This window comes from Hirundo rustica, chromosome 9 (assembly GCF_015227805.2).
Source record: "Hirundo rustica isolate bHirRus1 chromosome 9, bHirRus1.pri.v3, whole genome shotgun sequence".
In the NCBI taxonomy this organism is placed as follows: Eukaryota; Metazoa; Chordata; class Aves; order Passeriformes; family Hirundinidae; genus Hirundo; species Hirundo rustica.
Genome location: NC_053458.1, coordinates 18,033,338 through 18,061,180, shown reverse-complemented (window position 1 = coordinate 18,061,180; position 27,843 = coordinate 18,033,338). Strand labels below are relative to the sequence as shown.

The window sequence follows — 27,843 nt, the reverse complement described above, 5'->3', positions numbered from 1 at the left end:
CTGCCTTCGGAAGCTGCTCAGACTGAAGCTGTCCTAAGAGCTTTATCCATTGAAATACACAGCACCTCTATAAAATATGGAGAAAAAGAGTCAGGCAGACAGATGACATGGATTATCTATAATAACATAAATTATGTCATCTGTGACCTTTAAAGCAGCACTGCTGTTGTAGACAGCATTAATGTAGAGAAGCTGCACTGAGTAGAAAATTTTGTTTCCCTCTCTGTCTTAATGGTCAAAATGGCCACAGATGATTTGTTTTTGAGCTGTAGATTGAATCACTATAAATATCTGGCATAATTTTAACAAGTTGAATTATGTGAAGAAATAATTTTTTTTTTTTTTTTACAATTTAAATGATGGTGAGATTTTTAAATATGGCAGATTTTTGAGTAGTGATGGGCTTGCAGGATCACTCATGTGTGAAGAGGTTATCCTGTGGTTATATTATCTGGAACTAGGTGCAGAATGGCTAGAGACAAGATAGTTTATTCAAGCAGCACAAAAGATATGTCCACTGTGCTCTGTGTTTGACTTTTCCTGGGAGCCGTGCAGCTCCAGGGATGAAGTCAGGTGTGCACGCCCAGGGAGGGTGTGTTGGCTGTGCGCAGGCAGTGGGACATGGTCCTGGCTCGCCCGTCACTGCTCGGAGGCTCAGCCTCAGTCGGTGTAACTCCCTGCACACTGAGCCACACGAAGAAGCTTTGCAGGATCAGGACAGGAGTTTCTTTGCAAGTCTCTTTTATAGGGTCTCTTGTGCCACGTCAGCCCATTTGACCTGCAGAGTAGCCACAAGGAGTACACAATGCCAAGTGATAGGCAAAGTTTATGTATCTCCTATGTTTATCTGCAAGGAGCACATGAGCAGTGAAAAAGGGAATGGCCTGTTCAAGCAATATGTGATTGTGGTTATAATTAATAGCAGAGGGCAAGCTCAATGCATATACTTGCAAGCCTAACTGTGCATACAAATCAGTGAAGTCTCGCAGTACTAAGATGATCAGAACTCATTTTAAAGCTATTAGAGTAATTTAAAGCAAGATAGTTTTTAAAAGTACAGTGATGTATGACTGCATCTGTATTTCTAATGATTTGCATGTTAGATTTTTAAAAATCAAATTCTTCCTCTGATTGACTTGAGTGAAAATCTAATCAAATTAGCATTTTAGAATATATGACCATTGTAATGCCACATTCAGAATATAATGATACTTTAGCTGTTATAGAGACAGATAAATATGCAAGAGAGACACTGTGGGGGACTTGGACTCTACTGAGGACTCTTCTGGTTTTATACATTTGTTTTTTATAAAGTGTCTGTTACTTTAGTACCTACATATTGGTGTCTCCTCACTACTTGATGGGAATATAAGAAGTAGTTATACCAGTTTAGTGAAGCTCTCTTTTGTAATATATTATTTATATTTGATTCCTAAGTTTGATGTAATATTAATTTTAAAGTGTTTAGCAATTACTTACTTCTTTTCAGATCTGTTTAAAGTTTTAATCGCTTGAAATTATAATAATTATTATCACTTTCCTCAAGTGCACCATTCCAATTTTTTCATCTAGCTATATTCTTTTTTTTTTTTAATGTCGTGTGTTGCTTTGTCACATTTTCAAAACCGCTCAAAGGCCTTAATCAAACCAGACTAGCCAAACTCTTCATAGGAGATTATTCAGCATTGTCTCATCCCTCCTCTCACCATTTGAAGTGGGAGTTTTGACTATTGAGGGTGGAAGTACTTGCTATCAATGCTAGAACTATTTGTATTATGACTCTTAGCATGAGATATAGTGAGTTTAGGATATTGAGGTGATGATGAAAAGCATTGTGTTATTGAATTTGAAGACTAAAAGGCAGCGGTAGGCTCCTTGGTCATAACTGCAGGAGTTGACTAGAGCTCTTTTGTCTGCACTGAATACTTTACATTTAAATTAGGATTGTGTGAAGTAGAGATGGAAGGATTACATGTGTGAGAGATGAATGAGGGGAAGTATTGTAGTCTGTGCAGGAGGAGAATAAGTGTTGTAGTTCATCTGCCATAAGAGATGGATTACAATGGATCTGAAGTGGAAGAAGGCTTAGACAGGAATTGTTAGCGGTGGTTTGCATTTAAGTAATCTATTAATTCAATAATATATGTATAGTTATGCAGAGTGTAGTCTACCAGGGAAAAGTGGAGTTCATTTCTAGATATATTTAAATTATATGCTGTTTACAGTGTAGAGATTTGGTAATAAGTCTGGAGCTTCCATGCAAAAAAATAGATCAAAACAAAAAGACAGGATAAACAAAAATCAAAACAGAACAAAAATCTGCAAAGGATCCAGCAGATGGGGAAAAAAGAGAGGCTTTTACCTCTTTTGGAAGGTTTGATTGCTAGCAGAAAGTACTTGACAGGCAAATTGGCAGCTGAAACACATATAGAAATGGTGGAAATGCACTTTCTTTGCACACAGGGGAAGCAGTAGTTATTTTACTGAATGTACTGAAAGCCTTGTAGAGTGGCTTTCAGAATCTCCACTTCTTCCAGAGTCTGGGAGAGGAGGTTGTGGTTGCCCTCTCTCTCCCATTCCCCTGAGAGCATGAATTTGGTGAGCAATACTGGTTGGTCTGTGAATGTTTCCTGTGGCCATGGTGCACACGAGGGCTGTTGATGACTAAGTACTGCAGGGTGTCTGGAGCTGTATTTCCACCAGGGGATTGCTGGATTGGAGTGTGGAAGAGCTAAGGCAGATGCAGATATTGCTCTTCTCATCTCCTCCTGGCCACAGGAGTAATTTGCTGGGCTCTGTGGTAATGCTGAGTTGCTCAAGGAGCTCTTGAACAGATTCAAATGGGCCATACAGGCAGCTTCAGTGCAGCTTCCCTGGCCCTCACAGTTCTCAAACAGGGCTGTGCTGTTCCTGGTACCTGACCCAGTTCATTTAGCACAAGTGGAATTAGCAAACTCAGCTTAATGCTCACCTTGCTGGGTCAGCAGTATCTGTGATTGAGAGGCCAGCTGGTAACAAACAACTATAGCAGCAAGGATATCCATGCTTTCTCATAGTTGTTAGAAAAGATTTATTCTTCCCTTTTAATAGTCTAGCTGGCATCTCTGAGTCTTCTTTGCAAGGGCCTAGAAAACAGTTCTAGGATTGCTGGAGTCAATACCATCAGTACATGTAGCCCCAGAAGGGAATGGTTAAATCCAAACAAGCATGATTTTAACATTGGTCTCAACAGCTTGGTTACCAGCCAGTTCGGAGAAGGTGGGTAAAAGTATCTAGCAATGGCATTTTCCATGTGATCATGTAATTTACAGCATTTATATAAGACATGTATAAACTGAATGTATAGATGCAGGTACAAATGATATATAGATGCACATGAAAATGTGAATACTGCACTGATTATTTTTACTTATGTATCAGTAAAAGTAAAAAATCTTGTTTGAACAAAGTTTTTTTCCAACACTAAGGCTCAACTGATGCTGAATCCTGTTTCCTAAACACATTTGAATTCAGTTATATTTGCTTGCCTGGCGGATATTTGTTAATAGCCATTCTGCTGACATCTTCTTTATGCTGCTGCTTAGCTGACAGAATTTCATCTGCATAAATGGGTGGAAAGTCCTTTCCTCACGTGTCCAACAAACTGGAGACAAAGTGCCTGCCAATGTTTTAATTTCTTTTCCATGTTCTGGTTAGAGAGTGAGAAGAATGCTTTCACTCCACAGTGTCATGAATATGGTAATCTATGGAAATCACAGAAAGCAGGTACTTAAGTTAAGCACATACTGTACTACAGGAATCCCTGATGAATTCAAGTCTCTTCTGTTTAGAGAAGATGTTGTTGTCTATTAAGTGACAGACTGCCAGATGTTCATGAAGTAGCACAGTAATGTGTATCAGTATCTTCTTTTCTTTACCCCAGAAGGTAACATTTTCTTTATCATCTATGTCATCCTGGCTTTTGATTGTAAATGTCTAAGCTTGCTTCAGATATTAACTTTTTTGTTTTATTGATGAATATTTCATTACTTCAGTACATTTTTAGGATGTAAGTTATTGCTGCACTATAGTAAGCCTATAATCCTAAAATCTTCTCCCTCGCTTGGTGTATATAAATCAAACATTTGAGTTAGAACATGAAGAATAATTCATTTCTGATTTGGAGCTAGAAGAGAAAAATGTGGCGGTGTTAGAAAAATTACAAAAGGGGAAATAATTGTTATTTTAAATGATATTTTTATTTGCACATTCAAGCATGGCACTGTATATCCCATGGTGAGGTTACTGCGATGTGTTTTCCTAGAACACACATTGTTGTTCTGTTTAGTCTCAGAGTTACTGAGGGGCTGGGGGTTAGCTCACCCACTTTAAATAATCATGGTTTAAAGAGCAGGCAAAATAGTTGAGTAACTAAATGCAATGGTATATACACACACTGTGGCCAGCAGAGGTTACAAAACAAGTATATGGGCAGTAATTGCACATTACTGAGACAGTGCTGTTTACCAAGCAAATAAAAGTTCCAAGGAAAAAAAAAAAAAAAAAAGAAACAGCTGAAAGGCAGAGTTCATTTTTTTTCTGAATAATTGCTGTGTTCTGTCCATTATTGATGGCATTCCCACTTCATTAAAGGCAGTGATGCCAGAAACAGCTCTAAGAAACAGAGCCATGAGAACCCTTTAACACAAGGGACTAGGTTCTTGTGGCTTCTTGCTAATGCAACTGTAGCAGCTCCAGGGGCTGTAACTGATGTTGACCCAAGAAACTCTGTCACAGGTGGAAACTGAGGGAGTGAAGTATCCTCTGCAGGACACTCTGCTGCCCACCTGCTGTGGGGAGGGCTCTTGCAGGTCCCTGCCGGAGGTGTTAACATGAAGCCTGGTGCCAGCTGGACAGCTCCTTCATGCCATGGGCTCTGACCGCTCAGGGTATGGGACTGACACAGAGAAAAGCAGCTGTGTAAGAGGATTGGGCTTTGAATGCCTGAAAGAATAAGAATGCATAACAGAATAAGAATTTGCAGCCTCACTTTCTCCATTGCCGCATATAGCTTTCATTAGTTAAGCAGTTTACCCGTGGGGAAGGATTGTGCAAAATATTCTCTCCATATATCTATGAATATGAAAATGTGTGTTACTTGCCACCTTCAGAGGAACAGAATTCAGCTGGTGGTGTTATTGTTGGGCTTTTTTGGGTTTGTTGTTTGTTTGGGTTTTTTTCCCAGAAGGAACACAAGCTACCTTGACACTGTGACAAGATTTTGTTGTTGTTACTGGTGCTGCTCTTGTTACTGGGACCTTGTGTTTTCTTTCTCTCTGGAAATGTTGGAGTCGTGTTTCACTGTATTCTCTGGGAACAAGGAAGAAAGCAGATACCGTTTCAGGAAACTTTATAGTAATCTTTCTGTTGTTGTTGTTGTAAAGTTGCAAGAGGCTGGAGGCAGACCAACGCTTGGAAATTGTAGCACGGTGTAAAGTATGTATGTGCAAGTATTACATATGCATGCAGTATGTCATAAGGATTCAATTATAAGCAGCCATTTTGACCACATCAGACTTTGGAAAGAATAAATAAGGATTCAGAATCTAGTGGGGGGAAAAAAAGATTAAAATTAAAATTCCTTTCTCTGGAAAACTTTATACACGACAAACAGAAGTTTTCCATGAACAAGTGGAGGTTAAACAGTACTCTAACCTTTGTACTGAGGACATATGAAACTACCTATACAAACCTGATTTAAATTCGTACATTCAGAGATCCAGCTTCACCTATTTTACTCTCCTCAAAGCTATTAATTTGTGTCTGCAATCTTCACACCTTTAATTGTGTCTGAGGTAGTCACTTGGCTGTGTATCCTCCCAAGGTGTTTCACTTAGATTTTACCTGCCTTGCTCTTTGTCTCCCTGGTTCTCTGAAGCCATTGAGAAACTTTCCCAGAGGCCAAGACAGCCAAGGGATGAAGCCCAGCTTTTCTGCTCATTTACAGAAGAAAGTGGCATTTGGGAAGGATAGCAAAACCAACCACAGATCAGCTGTTCTTCATAGGAAGGGAGCAGGAGTTTATGGAGGGGAAAATGACTGGCTTGGTAGGTTAGAGAGCAGTATGTGTTACTTTTAGCAAGGCTTTCAACACTGCCTCCCATAGACAAACTGATGGAACATGCTGTAGCTGATGCTACTGTGAGCAGGGAGTTGGACTGGATGACCTCAAGACATCCTTTCCAATCTCAGCCACTCTGTGATTCTGCCAAGGTCATTGATCACCTTTTTCCTTCCAATCATTTAGAAAATTTGTACTTTCTCCTCCTTTATTCTGTCCTCTGAGAGAAAGCTATTGGTTAAGACATTTCAGAGAAATATCTATTCAGAAAAGCAAGCCAGGGAAGAGTCACCTCTTGTTTGATTTCTAAAACATGCTAATGTTTGCCACTATGTGGCAAAGTTTTGCTCTGACAATTATCCATCTGTTTACATAGCTATTAAGTATGTGGACCTTTGGTGCATCTCTACTGCAATCAGTAGAGAATATTTCAGCAGTGCCCTTTGTACTCTCTTTAAGCAGGTCAGTTTGTCATATATTTCTCAGTCTTTATTCTTGTTCTCACCTATTTTTGCTATGTGCAAGTAGAGATTTCCACAATTCAAAAACATAAAGTGCATGAAATAAGACAATTTGCCTTCAGTTTCATTTCCAGATTCATGAGGGACATTGTGTCACTTAAAATTGCTTGTATTCTGAAAGTGCAAAAGAGATATTGGAGGTTGAACACATAACACACCTTCAGACCTTAGTCTGGAGACAACACTCAAGTATAAAAGGAATGAGAAAATCACATTCAATGCAGGAAATTCACACATGAGAGAAACAATATTTTTTAAATACGTTGCCTCATCACTAAATGATACTGCTACACAAAATGTCTACTTGTCCGTGATCTCTAGGATTATTTATGTAAGTTCTTCCAGTACCTTGTGACCACTTTCCCCCATAATCCTTTAGTTAAAATTACTGTGTTCCAGTGTTCTTTTTGCTGCCATCTCATTAACATACACTTCAAATCCACTGAGTACTGTAGGAGGCTGTTGCTTATTTTTGGTTTATGATGACACTTAACTGTGCATGGTGAGCTGACCCTGGCTGGATGTTAAGTGCCCACCAAAGCTGCTCTATCACCCCCCTCAACTGGACAGGGGACAGAAAATATAATAAAAGGCTTGTGGGCCATGGCAATTAGGTTGGTTAATTATGACATTCCTTTGGTGAATCCATGCTGACTCGTCCTGATGACTTTCTTGCTTTCCCCTTGCCTAGAGATGGCCTCCAGGATCAGCCATTCCATCGCCTTTCCAGGGTTTGAGGTGAGGCTGACCAGCAGTTGTTCCCTGTGTTTTCCTTGTCCTTTTTGAAGACTGGTGTGACATTTGTTTTCTCCCAGTTCTCAGGCATCTCTCTTGACTGCCTTAACCTTTGAAAGATGATCGAGACAGCAACAATCTCTGGCAGTTCCTCAGTAGCTGTGAGTGCATCCCATCAGAGTCCATGGGAGAGACTTAAAGATGTTAAATTTGACTAAATGGTCTCTAACTCAATCTACCTTTACTAGGAGAAGTCCTTTTTTTCTCCAGATGTTCTCCCTGGGTCAAGTATTCCTGAGAGCTGGATTTGGAAGTGAAGACTGCAAAGAGGGTCTTCAGTGTCTCAGCCTCCTCTGCAACCCCTTGCAAGGTTCCTTTTTCCATCCAGCAGCAGTCCCACATTTTCCCTCGTATTCCTTTTGCTAGTGAGGTATTAATATTATCCCAGAGGCACTCCCACCGTTCCTGATGGGCTCAGCCCTGGCCAGCAGCAGGTCCGTCTTGGAGCTGGCTGCCCTTGGCTCAGTCAGACACAGGAGAAGCCTCTCCCCAATCCCCTGTAGCCCACCACTACCAAAACCTTGCCATGCAAACCCCATACACTGTGCCAGCTGAAATCTGTGCCTTTTAACAGTAGATGGCATCCAGCCCCTTAGGAGCAGACAGATCCCAAATAAGGAACCCATGACTACATCATGGAGACATACATGGATTTTCCCAGATTAAGGATCAGATCAGTTTCCAAGTTAGAAATAAAGTCTGGGTCATCTGATGCCTGTTGCAGTGCCCTGTACACCAGCCTATTCCCCTGCTTGCTGGTGTGCCCATAAAAATTGCAGCAGTCTGAAGTGGAGGATTCTCTCTACTTTTAGCCATTAGGAAACAGGCACCTTTTTTAGTTCATAATATGCTCAATTACCTTTAGATTGATCCGTGAATAAATTATAATCAAAACAGACTTACTCACCTTAAAGCTCTCTGGCTTAAGGTTTCATTGTTGATTCATTAAGTTGTCAGTTCTCTATTGGCAGGGTAATGCCTTTTTATATCTGAATAGAGACAAGTTTAGTGGAAGATACTGTTATCTTTAAATGAGCAGGATTTAGGGTTTTTGGTAAGAACAAATTCATCAATGATGAATCCCTGGAGAAAGTACTGAAAAAAAAAATCACAATGTTGCTGAAGATTTATACAGTTCATCAGTTGAAAGGCAGATTCTGGAAGCAGAGGTGGGGGGAGAATTCAGATTTTTGTTTTCTTTCTGTAAAATACTCCAGCAAAATATTTCAAGCTTACAGTTTTGTGATAATGCAATTATAAACAATGAAATAATTCCACTTAATATATTTATTTAGACTCCATTCTTGATGTTATCCCTCCAGTAGAAACACATTGAATTATGTCTATATAGAGACAGATGGATACAAATAATGCAGCTATAGACATCACTGATACAGATATATAAGTAGACAAGAATTATCTAATTACTCTGCTTGTTGCAATCTTCTAAGCACTTGCTATGCTCCACATATTCACATTATTTTTTTTTTTCTAGGCAGATGTTGATGTGAAAAAGATGCCAGAGTATGGAGAGTTTAGTGACACTGAAATATCTCGAAAATAAAATAATAAAAGTACTGTATAAAGATTTCAAAAGCAAACAGAGTTACACACACCAAGCTCTGTGCTTGTGCTTTCATTGGGAATTTGTTAAATCCCCCATGTGCTTAGGAAGTTGTCCTCTACAATGATTAGAGGTGATTTAATTTTAAAAACTCTTCAATATCCATCTCTTCTGCAGTTATTGCAACATGTTCCACTTTTGCTATATCCAATAGCACACTTCATTAAAATATTTTTTGCCATTTCATATGGCCTTTGACTGCAAAATGTTTGAAACCCCAGCTCTGAACAATAAGCAGTCTCCTCAACATTCCATATGTCTGTGCATTACTCATAAGGGGAACCATCAATAAGTCCTTCCTAAGCTCCCGAGGCTATATTTTCATGTATTATTTATTGCTATAGAAAAGATTGCTAGTTTTCAGTGTTGTTTAATGAAATTTGGCTTGGCTGCTTGTGAACTACTAGACCCCAAACACAAAATAAGCAGGCCATTTGTATGGGCACAGAGTCACCTTCTGTGAAGTCACTGGAAGCTCATTGTGTGTGTGTCCAAGCCTGGACCAAGACCTGTGTATTTCCTTAATTATTTTAAATTCCATTTAGCCAAATTCTTGATTGAGAAACAGCAGTGCACAGCAAATATGAATGTTGGATGACAGTTTTCTAGAGTAATCATAATTTATTTTTAAAATATGTGGATTATATGGTTTATTTTAACTGCACACATGTCATTACAAAACATCTGAATTATGGAAATTAAGGCATTGCACACTTCTCAAAATGCCTTCTGTACATTCCAGTTAGCAGCTATGTTAGATATAAAAATCTAAATACTTCCATCTCACAACTATGAAAATTAATTAACCTTTGTCATTCAGTTTTCATCTATACACAGAAATAGTTTCTTTTTTCACACTTTTCCTTAGATCACCTATTTAATTTCAACATTCTTATTGAAATTAAATGTTTCTGTCAGTAGAAATTGGGAGGTTTGGTATATATTAAGAGAACAAAAAAGAAAAGGTTTTTTTCTGCAAAGATTTGTCTGTTGTTTCCGAAGATGATCTTCAATCAGTCAAGCCGTAAACAGCTGTCTCCTCTCTCTACTACTTCAGTTAAAACCTCAGCAAAATTAGCTTTGCTACCTACTCTCAAAGTCAGCAATTCAATTCCTGGCCAGACAGGAAAGAATCCAAAAAAGCTTTGTCATCAGGTCTCCTGCCCTCTCAAACCAAAGTTGTTGGCATCAGCACATAAATTATGGAGAGGAAATGGTTCCTCAGTGACATAGCTACTACTCATTCATAGCCAAAAAAATATTTCTAATTGATTCAGCCTAGTAGACATACAAGAACACTTTCTATAAAAATTTGTAATTTTTAGAATTCTGCAAGAAGTTTTAGGTTTTCTAAAAGTCATATAGAGGATTGAGTTTTATGTGTGTGTGCTTTAGAGCCTATTGATTAGACTGGAATTCGACAAATTCTTCCTTCTACTCATTTTGCTGTTTAAAATAATTCTGCTTTTGCTGCCTTAATTGAATTCAGTATGTAAGGCCACCACCTTACTGCTGTTTGCTGGAATTCTCAAAGCCTGATTTTAGATGTCTAGAACATTTCATGCACAGCAACTGCACAGAAAGGAAAGTTTGATGCCCGTAAGGAAGCCCTTGAACATGACATGAAGGAGCAAAGTTCCTATTGAGCAGACAAGAGCCCTCTGCCAGCGGGCAAACTCGGGCTGCCCCTACATTTGGGAGGCATGGGATCTGCAGCACCCCCAGTCCTGCCTCGCTTTTGCCCAGGCTGTGGCTGTGACCCAGAGCAGGGTTCAGTCCCAGCCTGCGGGAGGCACCTCTGGGGAGATCCTGGACGTGGAGAGGCTGGAGCTGACTTACTGTTAAAAATGTGTTGAGACCGCAACCCAAATCTCAGTTTCAAGGACCTCACCCTCTGGCTGTATCCTCAGAGTGCCCAAAACCCAGCAACCAAAAATGCTTTTTTTTGTCATAGCAAGAAACCTGAGTTGCCAAGGTTGGGTATTGTGACTGACAGAGATCATTGAAGAATTTTTCTCCTAAGGATTTGCAGAAGAGCAGGGTAACCTCTTCTGGATTTACTTCATTTTAAAAAATAATAATTTGTAAATTTTTAAATAATCTGGGGTTTAAAATTCACATTGAAATTCCCTCTTAAAAAATTGATAAGCACAGCAATACTGTATCTTGTTCGATATGCTCTTTGAGGTTGTATTATTAGCGTGAATTAATGCCAGCAGCTGCTCAGGCTGTGTGTCCCCTGTTACTACCTGCTGCTTTCTGCAGTACTGCCGTAGCTTCTGAACAGGCTTGTGTAAGGTGGATAAAATACTTCTGCAGAATAAGGAACTAGTTTCGGGGGGGGAAGGCCATGGTCTATTACATCAAGTAAAAGTCCATTTTTCACTCAGCTAAAACTGTGATTGTAGCACACTACAGTTGTCCGTATCTCTCGCAAGTAAGCAACAGAATTTTTTTTTCAGGAAGATGAGTGTTTTAGGAAATCTAATGTAGCTCTTTCATGTTCTTGGGTGAGACATGAGTTTTGCAATTCAGTGAAGTCTTCCTCTGGAGTTTGCTTAATTGGGTTCAAGGACTAAATTTTGCAGAAAGGATTGCCAGTGGAATGTATAGGAAAATTAGGAGATTATAATGTGTTTCAGTTCATTTTGTGTTTGTTAGCCTTTGACAGATCAAAACAGCCTTGTGTTATGACACTACCAAATACGTGTTTGTAAGCTTTAAAAATATGTATTGATTTATTCAGATATTGATACAAATAATCTTAAAAGAAGGTGGAAGCCTTCTGTGTAAACTGATAATTTTATGATACCTTTCCACATAGTATAAAATGAAACAGAAATAAAGTTATGCATTTGAATTATTTAACGTGATACATTTTTATATATAAGCAAGAATGCAATGGGGAAATAATAGACTGTTGGATGCTGACCTGCAATTCAGCTATTTTTCTGCTGTGAGATATTAATATTTTAATATTCAGTATATATTTCCAAGTCAGATCCCAATGTTCATATTTGACTTTTATTCACTTCTCACTCTGATGCAGTCTTACTGATTTCAATTTCAGCTTCCTGAATAAGAAGCAAGTTGCAGTCAGCGTGGACTTGAGGTCTCACCCTTGGGATCAGACTCATCTTTTTATGACACCTGCTTACTAAGCATAATCCTGTTTACTGATTTTTGTTTCAGAAACTGCCCAGTTTTGGGCCTTACCTGGAGCAACGCAAAAGGATAATAGCTGAGAACAAGATTAAACTTAAGGCACAGAACATGGCTGCTGAGCTTCCTGAGAAAAAGCACTTTGTTCCAAAGAAGCCCATTCCAGCAATCAAGGTAACAAAAAATACATGCATAAGAAGTGATGGGCAGTTGACATGCACAGTCATTTCTAGCAGTTTGGGTTGGTTATTACTGCTTTTAAGCTTGTTAAAGGGCATCAAAGACAAGTCTTTATGCAGACTTTCTAGCTTTTAACCAAAATCGATGGGAAATGATTTGTGATGCACATGTGTAGATATTTCCCTAATGTCATTTTTAGAATGAAGATATTCAGGCAATGGAACAGTAGTTGCAGATCAAGCAGGCGTAATGCCTTGAAGAACAAAGCAGAACTGTTAGAATTTCTTTCCGTTTGAATGCTACAGTATGAGCTGTTTTGCATGATACCTTTTGATTACTTGCACTGTGCTAAATGCCTCCATCCCTCATGCAGGATCGATGGCAAAGGCTGGTGTTCAGTACATGTAAAAGCTGTGTCATAGGTTTAGAGATTGAACTTTTAAAGCTGGAGAATGTTTGTCTAAGTAGCTGATCCACCGTCTACAATGAGTAAATGTCAAGGTAAAAATAAAGCCTGTGACCCTTATCTACTGCATAATCCATACATTGAAGCTTTTCCCTTCCCTTAGGTAGTCAATAAATATCAATAAACTGAAACGGAATGAGCTAATTATTCTAGGTGTTCACTTTGGAGCTTACTTAAACTTCAAGTCTGAATAGGAAAAATGTATTTTTTTAAAATCGACATTCCCATGTAGACCATTTATAAAGCAATATGAAAATTTTATCTGTTGACCTTGTTGACTCTCTTCTTCTTCATATATGGGAGAATATCAGATATCTACATGTAAGACGTGTAAGAATTCTTGAACACATAAGGTCAAGGATAAAACAGAACATGTGGCTCAGGAAATCACACAATTTCCAAGAGAATTTTGCAGTTTACCAATGCATCCATTATTCCAAGCTAGCTGGTAGGAGGGCAGAACCAGACAAGGAGAAATTTTGAATAATCTTCCTGTTTAAGTTAATTAGTTTGCCACTTCTGTAGACTTCTCTCAGGTTTTTGGGTTGCTTACTTTGGTTTATGTCAGGCTTTTGAAAATCTCTCCCCTTCTCTTCTGCTGAGGTTCCCTTCTACATACATATACAAAAAGTTCCGAAGAACAGCAGTCTACTCTTTTTTCCTCACTATGATAAGCATTTTCAAAGCCTGTTTGACCTCAGAGGTTTCATGGTTCTGTTCTCCTTGCAGGGAGAGTATTGATGTAGGGAAAAAGAGAAAGAAGAAGCAACAGCCAATAACTGCATTTTCAATGAGATGGCTTGCTTCTGAAAACAGCAGAAAACCAAAAAACTGATAACCATCCAAAAGCAAATAAACTGAATGAAGGGAAAAATTTAGCAAGAGGGAAAAATAGACGTGAAGACTAGAAAAAAAAACCTTTAAAAATTGAAGTCAATAATTTATCATGCCTAACTCCAAGTAGAAAAGCAAAAAAAGAGCCAAGTAGTAGGAGATAGATTAAAAAGAAGAAAAGAGACCCCACTGCAGGGAAGAGGAAAATTAATTCCCCCAAACACAAACATTTGTTTACACAGATACTGAATACTTCTGAGTGCTGTCTCAGGAGCTTCTCAGCCAGAGAAATCAGGGTATCATCTTCCTCACCCCTTTGATAAAATGTGACTGAAGCCATTAGAAGAAGACAGGCTTTGCCAAAGCTGACTCCTGTCAGTCTTTCAGTCTGACCATCTCTTTCGAAGGGAATGTTCTCACCGTAATGACAAAACCAGCAGGGAGAGGTGTTGCATGGCAAGGTTTGCTCGAGGTGAGGCTGCAGGGGTGGCTTCTGTGGGAAGCTGCTGGGAGCTCCCCCGGGGCTGACAGAGCCACTGGCAGCCAGCTGCAGGACAGCCCCAGCACCAAGCCCGTCGGCAGTGGCAGCAGGGAAAGAAGGGGGGAAAGAACCAGCAACTTCAGTCACAGGGAGGAGTGAGAATATGGCCTCCTCAGGGATCTGCTTGGCAGAGGAAATAAAACCATGGAAAAAAAACCCCATGAAATGAAAGAGAGGCCCAAGCAAACTGGTAATATACAAAAATCACCTCTTCCAAGCTCCGGAGTGATTCACCCCAACAAAGAGGAAATCAGGGGAAAAGTCCTAGAGGTCTGCAGAGATGTACAGTAGCTCTTGGACAAAGTCAGACACAATAAGGAAGCCCTCAGAGTGTGACTGAGATGATCAAACAGCAGGAGCACCTTTCCTATGTAGACAGAATGAGACTTGTGGTTGTTCAGCCTGAAAAAGAGAAGGTTCTGGGGGTACTCTAGACCCATTTCCTGTACCTAAAGAAGAGATAGGTGCCCTTGAAAGAGCTATGACCCCTCCATTGCCTGATTGTATTTTTGGGGGGTTGCTACAAATTCCCTGATGCCTCCCCAAAATTTCCTCATCTGTGTAATTGGCTGTTGGGTTGGTGATATGTAAATTCCAACACACATATAAATTCCACATGCTGTCAAATTGCCATTTATTTGTCGATTTGAAACCCCTCTGTGATTATCCAAAATCTTTTCCCATGACTTTTCTCTTTCTCTGTTTTTCAATATTAATTGAAACTGCATATTTTGATATTTGGCAGAGTTGTTTATTCTTTTCTCACTTGTCTGTAATATTAGAAATTGTGCTCTCTGTGGGTATGTGCCCTGGATCTTTTCTTTTCAGTTGCAGTTTTGTACAGCTCCCACAGATGTATTTGCCTACCTCAGATTGCCTCCTTATTGCTTTAATTTCTCTCCTTCTATATTCTTGTGTTTTTCTTCCTAATAATTTAGTTCTTTGTCCTTTGGGGCCTATACCACAATAATCAGTCACTATTTATCTGCTCTTTTTTTTTCTCTCCTTTTTTTATTCTGGATGCCTTGCTGTAGAAAGTGTTTGGTAGTTCAAACATTCTCACACAGCTCTCTTAGCTGAGGCATGATATGCTGTTCCACTTGCTGGAAAAATATCCACAAAATATGTTTAAAATATTTTTCACTCTTGTTTATGCAGATACATTTACATGGTCTTTTGCACATACATATATGCAAGTCTTTTTTTGCTGATGTGTAAGCACCCATCTAAAAGCCAGCACTGTGGGAGGCATTAGCCACATTTAGTCCAATGCTGTGCTAAATCTCTAAAAGCCTCTTGAGAGTTGAGGAATATTCAAGTAAAGATAGCTCTATCTTGCCTTAACTATTTTGTACTGTTTGGATCTTTCCTGGCACGTATCTATGTGTTTAACGTGAGTAGTTTTACCTTGTGCTTGCCTGCCTGGAAAAGACCACACTGTCATCTTCATCATAAATGTGGAGACGTCGCATATTTCAAGGGGAACTATGCGTGTGTCTCCCTTAAGTTATGGGACTCTAAGGCTGCTTCTTCCAAGTTTATACTCCAACATCAATCGCAGAAATAATCTCCCCTGTGACAGCCCATAATGGTCTCGTCTCTCCTCTCCTCTCCTCTCCTCTCCTCTCCTCTCCTCTCCTCTCCTCTCCTCTCCTCTCCTCTCCTCTCCTCTCCTCTCCTCTCCTCTCCTCTCCTCTCCTCTCCTCTCCTCTCCTCTCCTCTCCTCTCCTCTCCTCTCCTCTCCTCTCCTCTCCTCTCCTCTCCTCTCCTCTCCTCTCCTCTCCTCTCCTCTTCTCTTTTCTCTTCTCTTTTCTTTTCTCGCTTCGCTTCGCTTCGCTTCTCCACAGTACCTCAGAGAATATTCTCATTATATATAGTGGTTAAGTAAATGTCAGTCTTTAGATATGGGGAGAAATCCTAGAAATCCAAACTTCCTCTTTCCCTCCCCACTCTGAATGTGGTAGAAGGATTGCCTCATTTAGACTTGTTAAATTTCATCCCATTAATCATTGCCCAGTGCTCCGGGGCACTGCGCTTCTGTTGGTAAAACTGGAATGACTGAGTATTCCATGTCATGGCTGATTAATTAGATAAACAGAACTACATTAGTTATGGGGGCTACTTTGTTTGCCTCTGAACAGGACAGTTCCATGAGCTGTCGGTGGTGTCTCCTACCCTATTTTCTCTTACAGCTTTCTTTAATCTTGAATGTATCTGTTGGCACGATCAGCAAAAGTTACTTACTTTGATAAGCTGCTTGTCAAACTGCATTTTTTCACTGTGATAGTACCTGTTCATCTAGTTTTATAAAATACCTGCAAATTCCTTGGATTGTAATTTAGTTCAAATGAAAACTTGTATCAAGTCTACAATCTTCTGGTTCAAAGCTTTTCCTGAAACACACTCAAGCATATCAAACAGCATCATAGCTAAACCAGAAAATTGAGACACTTTGTTCTGCTAATACTTTGCCTTTTCTGAACATTGATCATTGTATTCCAGCTCTTTATTTTTTGCTCTGTTTAGCCACTTCATAGCTAGTTAATTTCAGAGCTTTCTTGTGTCACAGGCCTCTGTCAAACATTAAAATTACTAGGGTTTTGGTTTTTTAAGAGGGGTTTTTTGAATTTATTACTTCACAGCCTTCATAATAAATTGTGATCAGTACAAGAAACATAATTTTCATTAGAGAAACCATATTGAATTATGTCACAAAGGTTCATTTAAGTGGACAACACTCACAGGCATACACTGTGATTTTTTGGGATTGTCCTGTGCATAGCCAGTAATTGGACTCAATGACGTGGGTCCCTTCCAACTCAGAATATTGTATGATATGGTATGGTTCTATGATTGGAATTATTTTCTAAGGCCCACTTTAGTTAGTGCTGCAGCTGTTGTAGTGAAAACAAGGTTTAGAGGTGCCTAATTCCCAGCGTACCTTTAGGAGCTATTTTTAAGTATTGGCAAAGCATCTGTAATCTTTCAAGAAAAGTTAGTTTTGTGTATTTTTATAAGCTACTTTACTGTAAATTGACCTTGGCCATGTACCCTCAGATTCTGGTGACTTTTTATTCTTTAATCCATAGTTTTATTTCTAACATTCCTTCTTTTCATCTCTTGCTCTCTGACCATACCTTACATTTATTGCTGAAAAAGATCAGGTGGAAGGCAGGTACCTCCCTAATGTGTGTTCCCTTTGTCTTGCTTTATGACATGCAGCACCTGCACTGTGCATGACTTCCTAAAGAGAGGCCTGTGATGTTCATCATCTCTAGGACACCCTGTGGTCTTCTACAAAAGCATCTGCATGAAGATGGACATAGCAGGTCTACAAGGACCAGAGCTGAACCATGAATTGTATATACAAATATAGGTTTACTAATATGATGACTAATTAAAAGCTGATCATCATTAAATGGTTGATATATTAACTAAAATGCACCTATTGTAGAATTGCAGAACTAATATCCTGCTGAACAGATCTTCTTCTTGTGTTTATTCAAACCCACGTCTGCTTAGCTTAGTGACAAAGAAAATTTTTCTTCTGTATTCATTAGTAACATAAAACTAATGGATTCTGCTCTGATTCTCTCCATGGCAACTGAATTCCCTGACAGTTCCAGTTGCAGGACTACATTCCTTTCCCAGTTTTTTTCAGAACATGAAACATTTTTTTCAGTTATGTTGAGGAGGACAGCGCTGCAGTAATCAAAAGAGTACCCTAGGTCCCTGCTGTCACAAAGGTGCAGCTTAGGACCAAATTTAACTTCCAGTTTGGATTTGGTTTTTTGTTTGGTTTTTGTTTGTTTGTTTGTTGTGTTGTTTTGTTTTGTTTTTTAAATTGCTGCTGGTAATGAATAAGCCAGAATGAACACAGCTTGACTTTCAGAACCTGGCTTCTGTTTGCAGGTCTGGCAGTTGGCAAAAAAAAAAAAAAAATTAATCTGTAAACAGTGCAAATTTGATCCAGAGGCCGTTGAGATATACCAAGTTTGGAATCCCATAGTCCCATTTTAGACAGTTGCTTTTTGGAGTAAAACTGCTTTAAACATTGAAATCTGGTTATTTCTTGCTGCACTGTTTATTTTGTTCCAAGCATTTATGATTTGATGAAAACAAGGAGCTCTGAGATGCTGTAAAAGAGTGCACCTGCAGAACATCTTTTAAGTACCATTGCTTTTTTAGCCAATAATATCTTGAAACTTCACAAATGGATAAATATACAGTCTTTGCTTGAGAGAAAGAAATGATTAAAAGACAATACCAATGAGTGTAAATGAGCAGTAAATCATTGGCACAGTCTTTTGAAATCACTTTCAGGCTTCTAAAGTACCATCATGCTCCCTATTTTGGATTCTAAGTCCCTAAAAGTATATTTTTGTGAGAGGTGAGACTTGGTTAAAAATGCAGAAATCACCATGCCTTATGCATTGTTTATGTTATTCCCTTTGTAAATTTGTAGCTGGAAAATCAATTTTGATCATGTTGTTTCAAGCAACCATTTCCTGAGCTATCTAATGTTACCCTAAACCTTGGACTGTCTCCCCCATTTCCTCCAGCTGTTTCCCTGAGAGGACATTAACCACCTCACTCCTTTCCTATTTAAAAAGCCTTCTCTAATTTCCAGCTTTGAATTTATTCATGGCTGGCTTACAATCGTGTGTTCTTGTGCCAACATTTTCGTTTAAATAGCCCTTTTTCCTCCCTGATGTATATATATAGAGAGAGACATTGTATTCTTGCTCTGCCATCATCTTCCTAGGCTAAACATCTTGTAAGGTTCTTTTTGTCTTCTCTCATAAGCAAGACGCTCCATTCCATGGTTACTTGAGTAGTACATCTCTGCAACTCACTTGAGCTCTGTGGGTTTTGTTAACATCCAAACAATAGTGTGAATCCAGAACCACCTTAAGAAAATTACCCATGCAATTTAAATATATGGGGGTTTTAGACTGAAAAGCTCTTCTCTATCAGGAATCTCCCCCGTTGATACTTTTGCAACACAGGCAGGCAGCTACTTAATTGTATATTGTGGAAGTTTTACATCTTTTTTTTTTTTTTTAATTCTTGAGCACACAGCTCATCACTTACAGGTGACATGCATTTGTAGCCGTGGAATGTTTGGGGGCTGTATATGCACAGGGGAGGCTCAAGGATACTTAGCGTTGCTGGGGCCAGTAGATCACACAGACACGTGTATTTTGAAACCTGCAGCAGGTTCAAAAGGCAAGACTTGTCAACAGGAAAGCCTACATGAGAGTTGAAACAAGCTGGAGATGAAGTCTGCCACTACAGTATTTCAGCTGACACAGCAGACTGCGGACACCTGAAAACTGCTGTAAATCCAGTAAATCCATGAATGTTTCTGGGTAAGAACTGGAAATGAGAAGATGGGGATGTAAGCAGTTCCTAGATCACATTTGATTTAGTTACCATAGTTCATCAGTGGAGTCACAGTCAAGGGCTTCGTGTTCCAGTCTTGTTCTAGTAAAAAGCATTAGCTGAAACACTTTCATAGTAGTTAATCGACCTTTTACAGTAGTTTAAGCAAACAGATTTTACTTCAAATTTGCAGTGATTTTGGACCATGCACAAAATCAGCTTGCGCAGCTCAAGTGATAAGTGTTAACTCATTAAGCTGTGATAACTTGCTCACAGTCATCTGTCCATGCTCATCATGCTGCCTTTAGCAATGTGCCATAGCTGAAAGAGCATTAATGTTCTCTGCATGTTGCTGAGAGGAACTGGAAGGCCTTTAGCATTGAATGAATGCAACCAAGGTATTTTACGTGGCAGCTAGTATGGGGTTTGGCAGAGAGAAAATATTTAACTGTTTTTGGAACAAGGTAACAGTACAATTTGCCAGTCTTTCTTCCTGGGCATAGGATTTGGTTGAATTTTCTACCTCAACAGTCACTAGAAGCAACTTCATAAATCCTAATACTGCATCCAGTGAACAAAGAAATTTGTCTTTTTGCATAAAGATACTATTGTACAAGTGCTGAAGACCAGGTAGACCTCATTCTTTCAGAATGCAGTGCTGGGTTTGCAAGTTCTTAGCAGACCAGGAAGACAAGGTTGGACTCATTTCTGCATTTAATTTATATAGCAGAGGTTTCCTTTTTTCCTTTTGGTATAGGCTGTGCATACTTTTGCAGCACTGATGTGTAAGGTGGATGCAGCAAGTTCCTACCTGTGAAGGTAACAGATCTTGCAGGATTAGACCCAGAGCTTACTTCTGTACAGTATTTGCAATAAACTGATGATCATATCGTTTGTGCATCTTGCTAAAGAGAGAAGAGCTGTTATTGTTCTTTTTCAGTTTTTTCTTTCCTTTCTGTGAGTTCTTAAATCTGTGCTAGTGAGAAATGACCAAAGATGCTGTGATTATAGCACGTCACTCCTGTTTACATACCGTTCTGTTTCTTGAAGTTTCACCCAATCATGGCAGAACAACAGCACGTGCAAAATTGAGTACTAAGTGTGTTACCTATTTGTAGGGTGTGTTTGTACACAATGTATACTTCTAGTACTGCCTACATTCAAAATGTGCCTCTTTGGAAAATGCTTTGTATTTTACAGGGGGTATGAAGGCCAGCCTCTTGGAAATTTATAAGAAACATCCTAAACATCATCAAAATGCACGGCCAAATCTTCCATGTTAAAGTACTGGAGTACCAGTGCAGCTGTAGAGACTGACTAGGTATCTTATAAATGAGTCGATAACTTTTTTTTTTCCCCCTAGGATGTAATTGGAAAAGCACTGCAGTATATTGGAACATATGGTGATCTGTGCAACACAGAGCAAGTTGTGGCTCTGATTGACGAGGAAATGTGTATCAACTGTGGCAAATGCTACATGACCTGTAATGATTCTGGCTACCAGGTAAGAGCACAGCTGTAATTAGCAGAAAGGCACGATGAATTATCTTTCTGCTGCTGGGAAGAAAGAATTCGCCTTCTGTTAATGAGCAGGTGGTAAAAACAGATGCCTAAAATGTTGAATTCAAAGCCCATCATGCTCCCAGGCTCTGGCTCACAAGCCATGCTGGAACACAGCTGGTCCTGGGCTGCACAGACCACGCCACTGTCACAGGGCTCTGACTGCAACTGGGATTCTTTTTAAGAGGAAGAAAATGAAGAAGCCCCAAGTTGAACGGCAGTAAATGTAGTTCTTGATGGTTTTCAGGTACATGATGGAGAAAGGGAATTCCTACCAAGGGGTGTGGAGAGACGTGGGCTGGCCTTACTGCCAAATGCTTTTTAAGAAACTCCGTTCTTGTTCCCTCAGAGTAACCAAACAAATTCAAGTTTCAGGCAGATGGGGTTTTGTTTTGATTTTGATTGAGTTACAGATCCTTTCTCCAGGATAACTGCCCGGGTTTTAGAGCAGCAGGTTGAAGCTTGCAGAAATCATTGTGACCAGAAAATGGCCCAATTTTGAGCTGAGGCTCCTGTTTGCAGCAAAGTATTTCTCTGCTCAATACAGTAGCAAGTTGTATGAAACACATCAGCATGTCTAGGTGCCATTCCACGCCATGTCCACTGGAGCTGATGGGCTGGTCTACAGTAAAAAACACAGTACAGGAAGACTCATTTTCCTTAAGAAAATCAAAATATGGTCTAGCATAACTTCCATGGAATCCAATATGCAGCAAATAATAATTTTTACATGAATGTTTCCATACATTTTAGTCTGAGAAGAGCTTGTCAAAAACAAATACAATTACACACCAAGTGTCCTCTGGATACCATGAGTTTTTGTTTGCCTTTAATTCAGTCTAACCAATAATTGGTCTGATGACTTGAACTACATAAAGTCACAGAAAGATGTCTTCCATTGCAAATCAACTGCATATGAAACAAGTATGTCAGAGCAAAGGTTTTTTCCGCTGATACAAGAAAATTAATGGTGTATTTATACCAAAATAGATTACTACAGTAGCCTTTTAACTGTCTAAATTTCTTCTTGACATTGCAATCTTCACCTTTCCCCTTACGTCAGATTTCTCAGGAGAATTATATTTTTCATATAACCCTGAGAGAGCAAGAGATTGGGTTTAGATTTAATAAAGTTTAAACCCCCAGAAGGTTTTCTGAGCACAAAAGAAAAATGCTTTTTCCTTATTTAATTAATGAAATTGAAAAGAAATTAATTGAACAGAATTACAAAGGAATTCTTAATTGCAAATAAATCAACAACTCCCCTCACCTTCAAAGTAGCATCTGCTTTATTCTTCCCTTTTTTCAGAAATATCCATGCTGCTCTACCCAGCTGTCACCTTGTATGACTCCAACAGAAAAGCTTTCCTTAATTTAAAGTCAGCACTGTAGTCCTGACTTCCTCTTCCTCTTTGAACTCCCTTTCAAGATGTGCATTGTTGTTAGGGAGAGAGAAAGAAAGAAGTCCTCCTTGAATACTCACGAGCCGGAGCTCTCTTTGTGCTCAAGCTAAAGTAAAACTCAGAGATCCAGGGCAGTTACTACAGACTTCATGCCCTTGCTGGTTGCTACAGCAACTTCTGTGCCTTCCTAGTACTGAAACCCCAAATGCCTCAATCTGCCTTAGGAGCCAACCTGCAGCAGCGCCGGTACTTCCCATCCCCTCCCTGCCTCCCCCAGATGCTGACAGTGGTCAGGGAGATTTGCTAAGACACTGCTTGTTTGCCAGAGTTCAACTTTCAGGCCTGATTTTCCCTCCTAAACTCTTCAAAGTGGACATTCGATATTTCTGCATTTTAAATTTTTTTACTTTTCTGGTCTAGCTTTTTAGATATTGACACTTTGCGGTTATGTGATGCTTTTGTTTTTGCTTTTAATTCCCATTTCCATTATAAGTGGGAGCTTATATCATTGAGACTGCAACTGTTACTTCACGTTCAAATACACTTATCACCCTAATTGGTAATGAGGATTCACTGCTGGAACGTGAGAACTAAAGCAAGCTCTGCCTGCCCCAAACTCTGATATTCTTTTCGAAGATTTGCAAAGGAAAGTAATCACACAGTGACAATGAGCTGTGGTTTTCTCTGCTGTTTATTAACTTTGATTTTATTATGCTGTGCTGAAAGTAAAAGTCAAAAGAATGCCTTGTGATGGGCACAGTGCTGAAGCTGTACAGGTGTGGTCTGGTGTCTCCTGTAAACTAATAACCCCAGCACAGTGCTATCTTAGGAAATATTTCCATCAAGCAGAAGTGCGTTCTGGGAGTTTAAATATTGTGGAGCAAACTCCTCCTTTTGTAACCAGCCCTTTTGGCCTGTGAGCTTTTGCCGAGGTGTAATTTGGCCCACCTCTCTAATTTCAGTGTCTGGAGAGAGTTGTTTTGGGTTTTTTTTGTTCCCTGCCAGTGGAACAGTTGCTATAGCTGCAGTGCAGAATCACACCCAGATGTCTCCAAGCGCTGTAGCGCAGGAAATGCAGACACTAGAACGGGAGCAATTCTGACCTTTCCCGTGTGCGACATCAATGATGTTTATTCCTGGTTGCAGGCGATCCAGTTTGATCCCGAAACCCACCTGCCCACGGTTACTGACAGCTGTACAGGCTGCACCCTGTGTCTCAGCGTGTGCCCCATCATCGACTGCATCCGCATGGTTTCCAGGACAACCCCCTACGAGCCCAGGCGCGGGCTGCCCTTAGCCGTGAACCCCGCGCGCTGAGCCGCCCGGCCCCGCGGCCGAGGGGAACTTTACACTTGTTTGATGCCATTGATTGGCTTTCTAATTAGTCCTTGCAAATCTACTCCTATAAAAAATATAATACTGATGGCTGTTCCAATGAACACTGCTTTCCAATTACTATTTTTGCAACAATTAAGTTTTGAAATTACAGAAAGGTGGTCGTGGCTGCCGGTTGTCCACTATTTGATGTGTAACTTTCTTGTTACAATTTTTGCCGTGATTTCAAAACTTCTCTATAGACTCTTTAATCTCTGTGTATTTTCTGGATGGAAATATAATTAAGAAAGCATTTTTAATGAACTACAAATCAGTGTATGAGCTAACTGTTTTCAAGGAGAGCATTTTGTAATTAAACATTACATTTAGTTTTAAAAGAGTTTCTTAGAAGATGTAATTAACTACATAGCATTCACACAAAGCAATGTGGCTTCTATTTTTCTATAGACAGAAATGAAAGGGAGTTTAAAATAGGATTTAAGAACTGGATTAATCACTTTCAACTACTACAACATATGGTAGTGTATTTTTATAATCCTTTCTAATTCTTTTTCACACTAGTCACTTTATAAAATAAATTTGCTTTGCACTGACACATGCTGGACTCTTCAGATTTGTGTGTTGCATGGGTGGTTTGATCATTACTTTCCCCCCCTCAGTGAACACTTGTAAGATCTCTGCAAACAGTTAAAATGGCTTATTAGGGAGTCCAAGTTGCGTTTCAGGATTCTGAGAAGCGACAACATTTTTTGCTCCAAGCTCATCCTGTAAATAACTTTTTAATTGTGCCAATTAATGTTCCAGAATGTACACATTTCAGGTCAGACCTGAACGGACCACACACCCTGCAGGCTGTGTTTGTCAAACACAGACACACAGGGCAAGCTGGCAAGGTGATTTTCCCTGGTGCTGTGTATAGTTCTAGCAGTTTCACAGCCAAAAATGAATACAGATTCATCTGTCTTACTAAACAATATCTCAATTTTAATCCATTTTTCACCCACAGTAGGAACTTTCTAATATGAACATATTGCTGTCTGCTTTACTCCACTTAAGAATATAAAGCCCTTAGTTTCATAACAATAATAAATGATCTATCAGTTCAATTTCTTCTGCCATATATTGTGAGCAGCAAAAGCTTTGATTAAAAAGATATCCTAGCTTTTGTTTCCTGATTTATGAATTGAACACTGAATTATAAATAAATGTTGAAACCACCTTGGGTTTGTTTGTGATTTTTCTTTTTGCATTTACTAAACAGATTTTCTTTGTAGAGCCTTGTCAGTTGACATTTCATGATCTCTAAGATTCACTCCCGGAACCATTAATGAGTTAATTCACATGTACATTATTCCATTGATTGCCTACAGTGCAGAATGTATCATGCTCTTTGCCCCTCTCCGGCACCTCTTTGTCTGCCTTTGACTTGCCTTCCTTTTGCCTTCCTTCCCCAAACACACAGGGTGCAGACATTTGTAAATCTGAACATTTTCAAGTGTCATTTCATTTAGTGTCCTTGCTCCATCAGCACTGTTTTGCTGGTGCTTTGGGCTTGCTTGGCAGGCTCAAGTCCAGTGTCTCCACTAACAGTTTTCGTATTTTAATTTTCCTGTTTATCACTGTGGATTTTTCAGACTCAGATGAAACAGAAACAGTCATAATGCTTCGAAAATATTTGCTTGCCATTTCTTTAAAGCTCGCAGTAGTTTCTTATCTTACATGAGCTACTGTGGACTCAAGGGAAGAACAAGTTGTTTTGTGAATGTTGGTGACAAAGTTTGGATAGTCTCTGCATGTACTGCTTGTCCCTCTGCTGAGGAGCTGCCGAAGAAGCAGCATGCCCTTGAGTGGGGCAGAAAAAGACATCAAAATCAAATGGTCTGGAAATAACATTTTTTGTTCTCAGACAGCTCATGCAAGGAAAAGTTAACTGTCTTCTCCCAGGCTGTTACCGTGTACTTCTTATTCTACATCCTGCCTACCACGAGCCCTGTGGGTGAGAAGTGCTGTGTCACCTGTGGCTGAGCAGGGCAGCCTCCCCAGGTCTTCTGTTCCTGCATCCCCAGACCCAATTATCTTACTGTCCTGAAGGTACCACGTCTGGTGGTGTGGTTTCTTTTATATACAAGAGAATGCCAAGAGACCTAATTTAAGTATCTAAACACAGATACCTGATGAATGTAGAAGCAAAATCAGAGCTTTTCCAAGAATATTCAGTAGTCATAGGACATTCAATATTCCACAGTGGCTATAAAGTAATCCTTGGAGAGGTAAAGGCATTCCTTGTGAATCAAGACTATAATCAAGACTATAATTTGCTTACTAATGAAGGAATAATGGGTTATGTTATAGAGGCCTCTTTCTTACTACCCACCCTCTGCCCCACTCTTGTTCTGTCAAGTCAGTTCACAGTTTCAGGAAATGCATTCCCAAACTGATTTGTTTCTAACTCTGACAGTTGGCAATAGATCTGTGTGTTGCAGGAGCTCAGAGAAATAGCCACATTTAGGTCTCCTGCAGGAACGTCTTAAGTCACCAAGGTAAGGTGAGGTGTAAACAGGCAGGGGAGAGGGCTCAAAGGACATATTCCTGGGGTTTATATGTTTTTCACATTGGTCTTAGGGAATCATCCCATTTAGTGCATTTAAGAGCCAAGGAAACAAATTAGAAAAATCTGGTCTAGTCTGCAAATTCTGTAGCCAGTTATTAAAAAAGAGAGATGAATTTTCAAAGTGTAAGAGTTTCCAAATTAAGCTCATATATTTCAGTGATTTAGTTGCACATTTAAGGAATTATGTATTATTAAAGAGACGATGGTTGACATCCTCCAACCCTAACCCTTGCAGTTTTTAGACATGTTGTGCTATTGATTATTATTATAAAAGACTGTAAACTATATTTGAAAAATTAAATTATGATAGAAGTGCCATAACTCATCCTCCGGTAGCACATTCTTATTCATATCATATTCCTGAACAGAAAATGCTCCCCATGTTTAGTGGATGTTCTGCAGGCCAAAAATTACTGCCAAATATGCTTGTGTGAATCCCAATGCACCCATACATGTTCACTGGAAAAAAGAGATGTTTTGCCTTGCTAACAGACTATACAGGCAGTTTGGGTTTTGGCCTCTAGGATGATCTGACAAAATATTTTCAAGGCACTGGATTGGCAACATTAATAGACACATTTAAAAATCACACAGGATTTTTAAAATACATAATTTCCTGATTTAAAATGGAATATTAATTTGATCTCATAGCAAAATTAAAACTAGTCTTTGCATGAGTCTGTTGGGTAGCCTGTGTGTCCAGTGTTGAAGCCCTGCACGTGCGCACTGCTCCTTGCTCGGATCCTTTACCAATTGCTAGAGGAAGCCTTTTTAGCAGCCACCCATTTGCTCAGTTCATAAAATCTGGCAGGAGCAAAATGTAAGTTACCCTCCTAGAACTGCAGCTCCTCTTTGTTGTGTCCCAGAGGACACAGCTCTGGGAGAGGTGACTTGGCAGCCGCAGAGTGGCTCGGTGTCATTTCTGCAGCCTCCCCACCGTCCAGTGCCTACTACTGTCACCTTTGGCTCCGCCAGCTTTCTCGTCTTCAAGCCTTTTATCTCAAGGCGCCAAAAGCGACTGCTAGATTCAAGGCAAATTATCCAAACCCCAGCTGAGTGCCATCAACCTCATGCCTCATAAAACCACTTTGTTTAACACAATCCAAAACTAAAGCCTTAGAAATAAAATGTTAAGCATAGATATTTCCTATAAATAGGATCTTGCCAGTGCACTCTGTATGTTTCATTATTTATCTACTGTAACATCGGGTTGGACATGTTAAAATTTTATATTTTTCAACGATTCCTAGTAGAAAATATTTTTTAGATAAAATATTTATTTTTATTGGCAGAGGTTTCACTTCACCAGGCAGCTCCACTCCTTTG

General features: G+C 39.5%; 1 protein-coding gene across 4 annotated transcripts in view; it reads left to right on the top strand.

Annotated features, from left to right (window-relative positions):
* DPYD (dihydropyrimidine dehydrogenase) overlaps positions 1-25,123 on the top strand; it is a 350,974-nt gene extending 325,851 nt beyond the window's left edge. For all 4 annotated transcript variants that reach the window (XM_040073309.1, XM_040073306.2, XM_040073310.1 and 1 more), the window contains 3 exons: positions 12,233-12,376; positions 20,972-21,112; positions 23,718-25,123. In XM_040073309.1, the coding sequence (XP_039929243.1) occupies positions 12,233-12,376; positions 20,972-21,112; positions 23,718-23,888 (456 nt within the window). In that variant the 3' untranslated portion in view covers positions 23,889-25,123. The remainder of the gene's footprint in view (positions 1-12,232; positions 12,377-20,971; positions 21,113-23,717) is intronic.
* Positions 25,124-27,843: the final 2,720 nt, after the last annotated feature.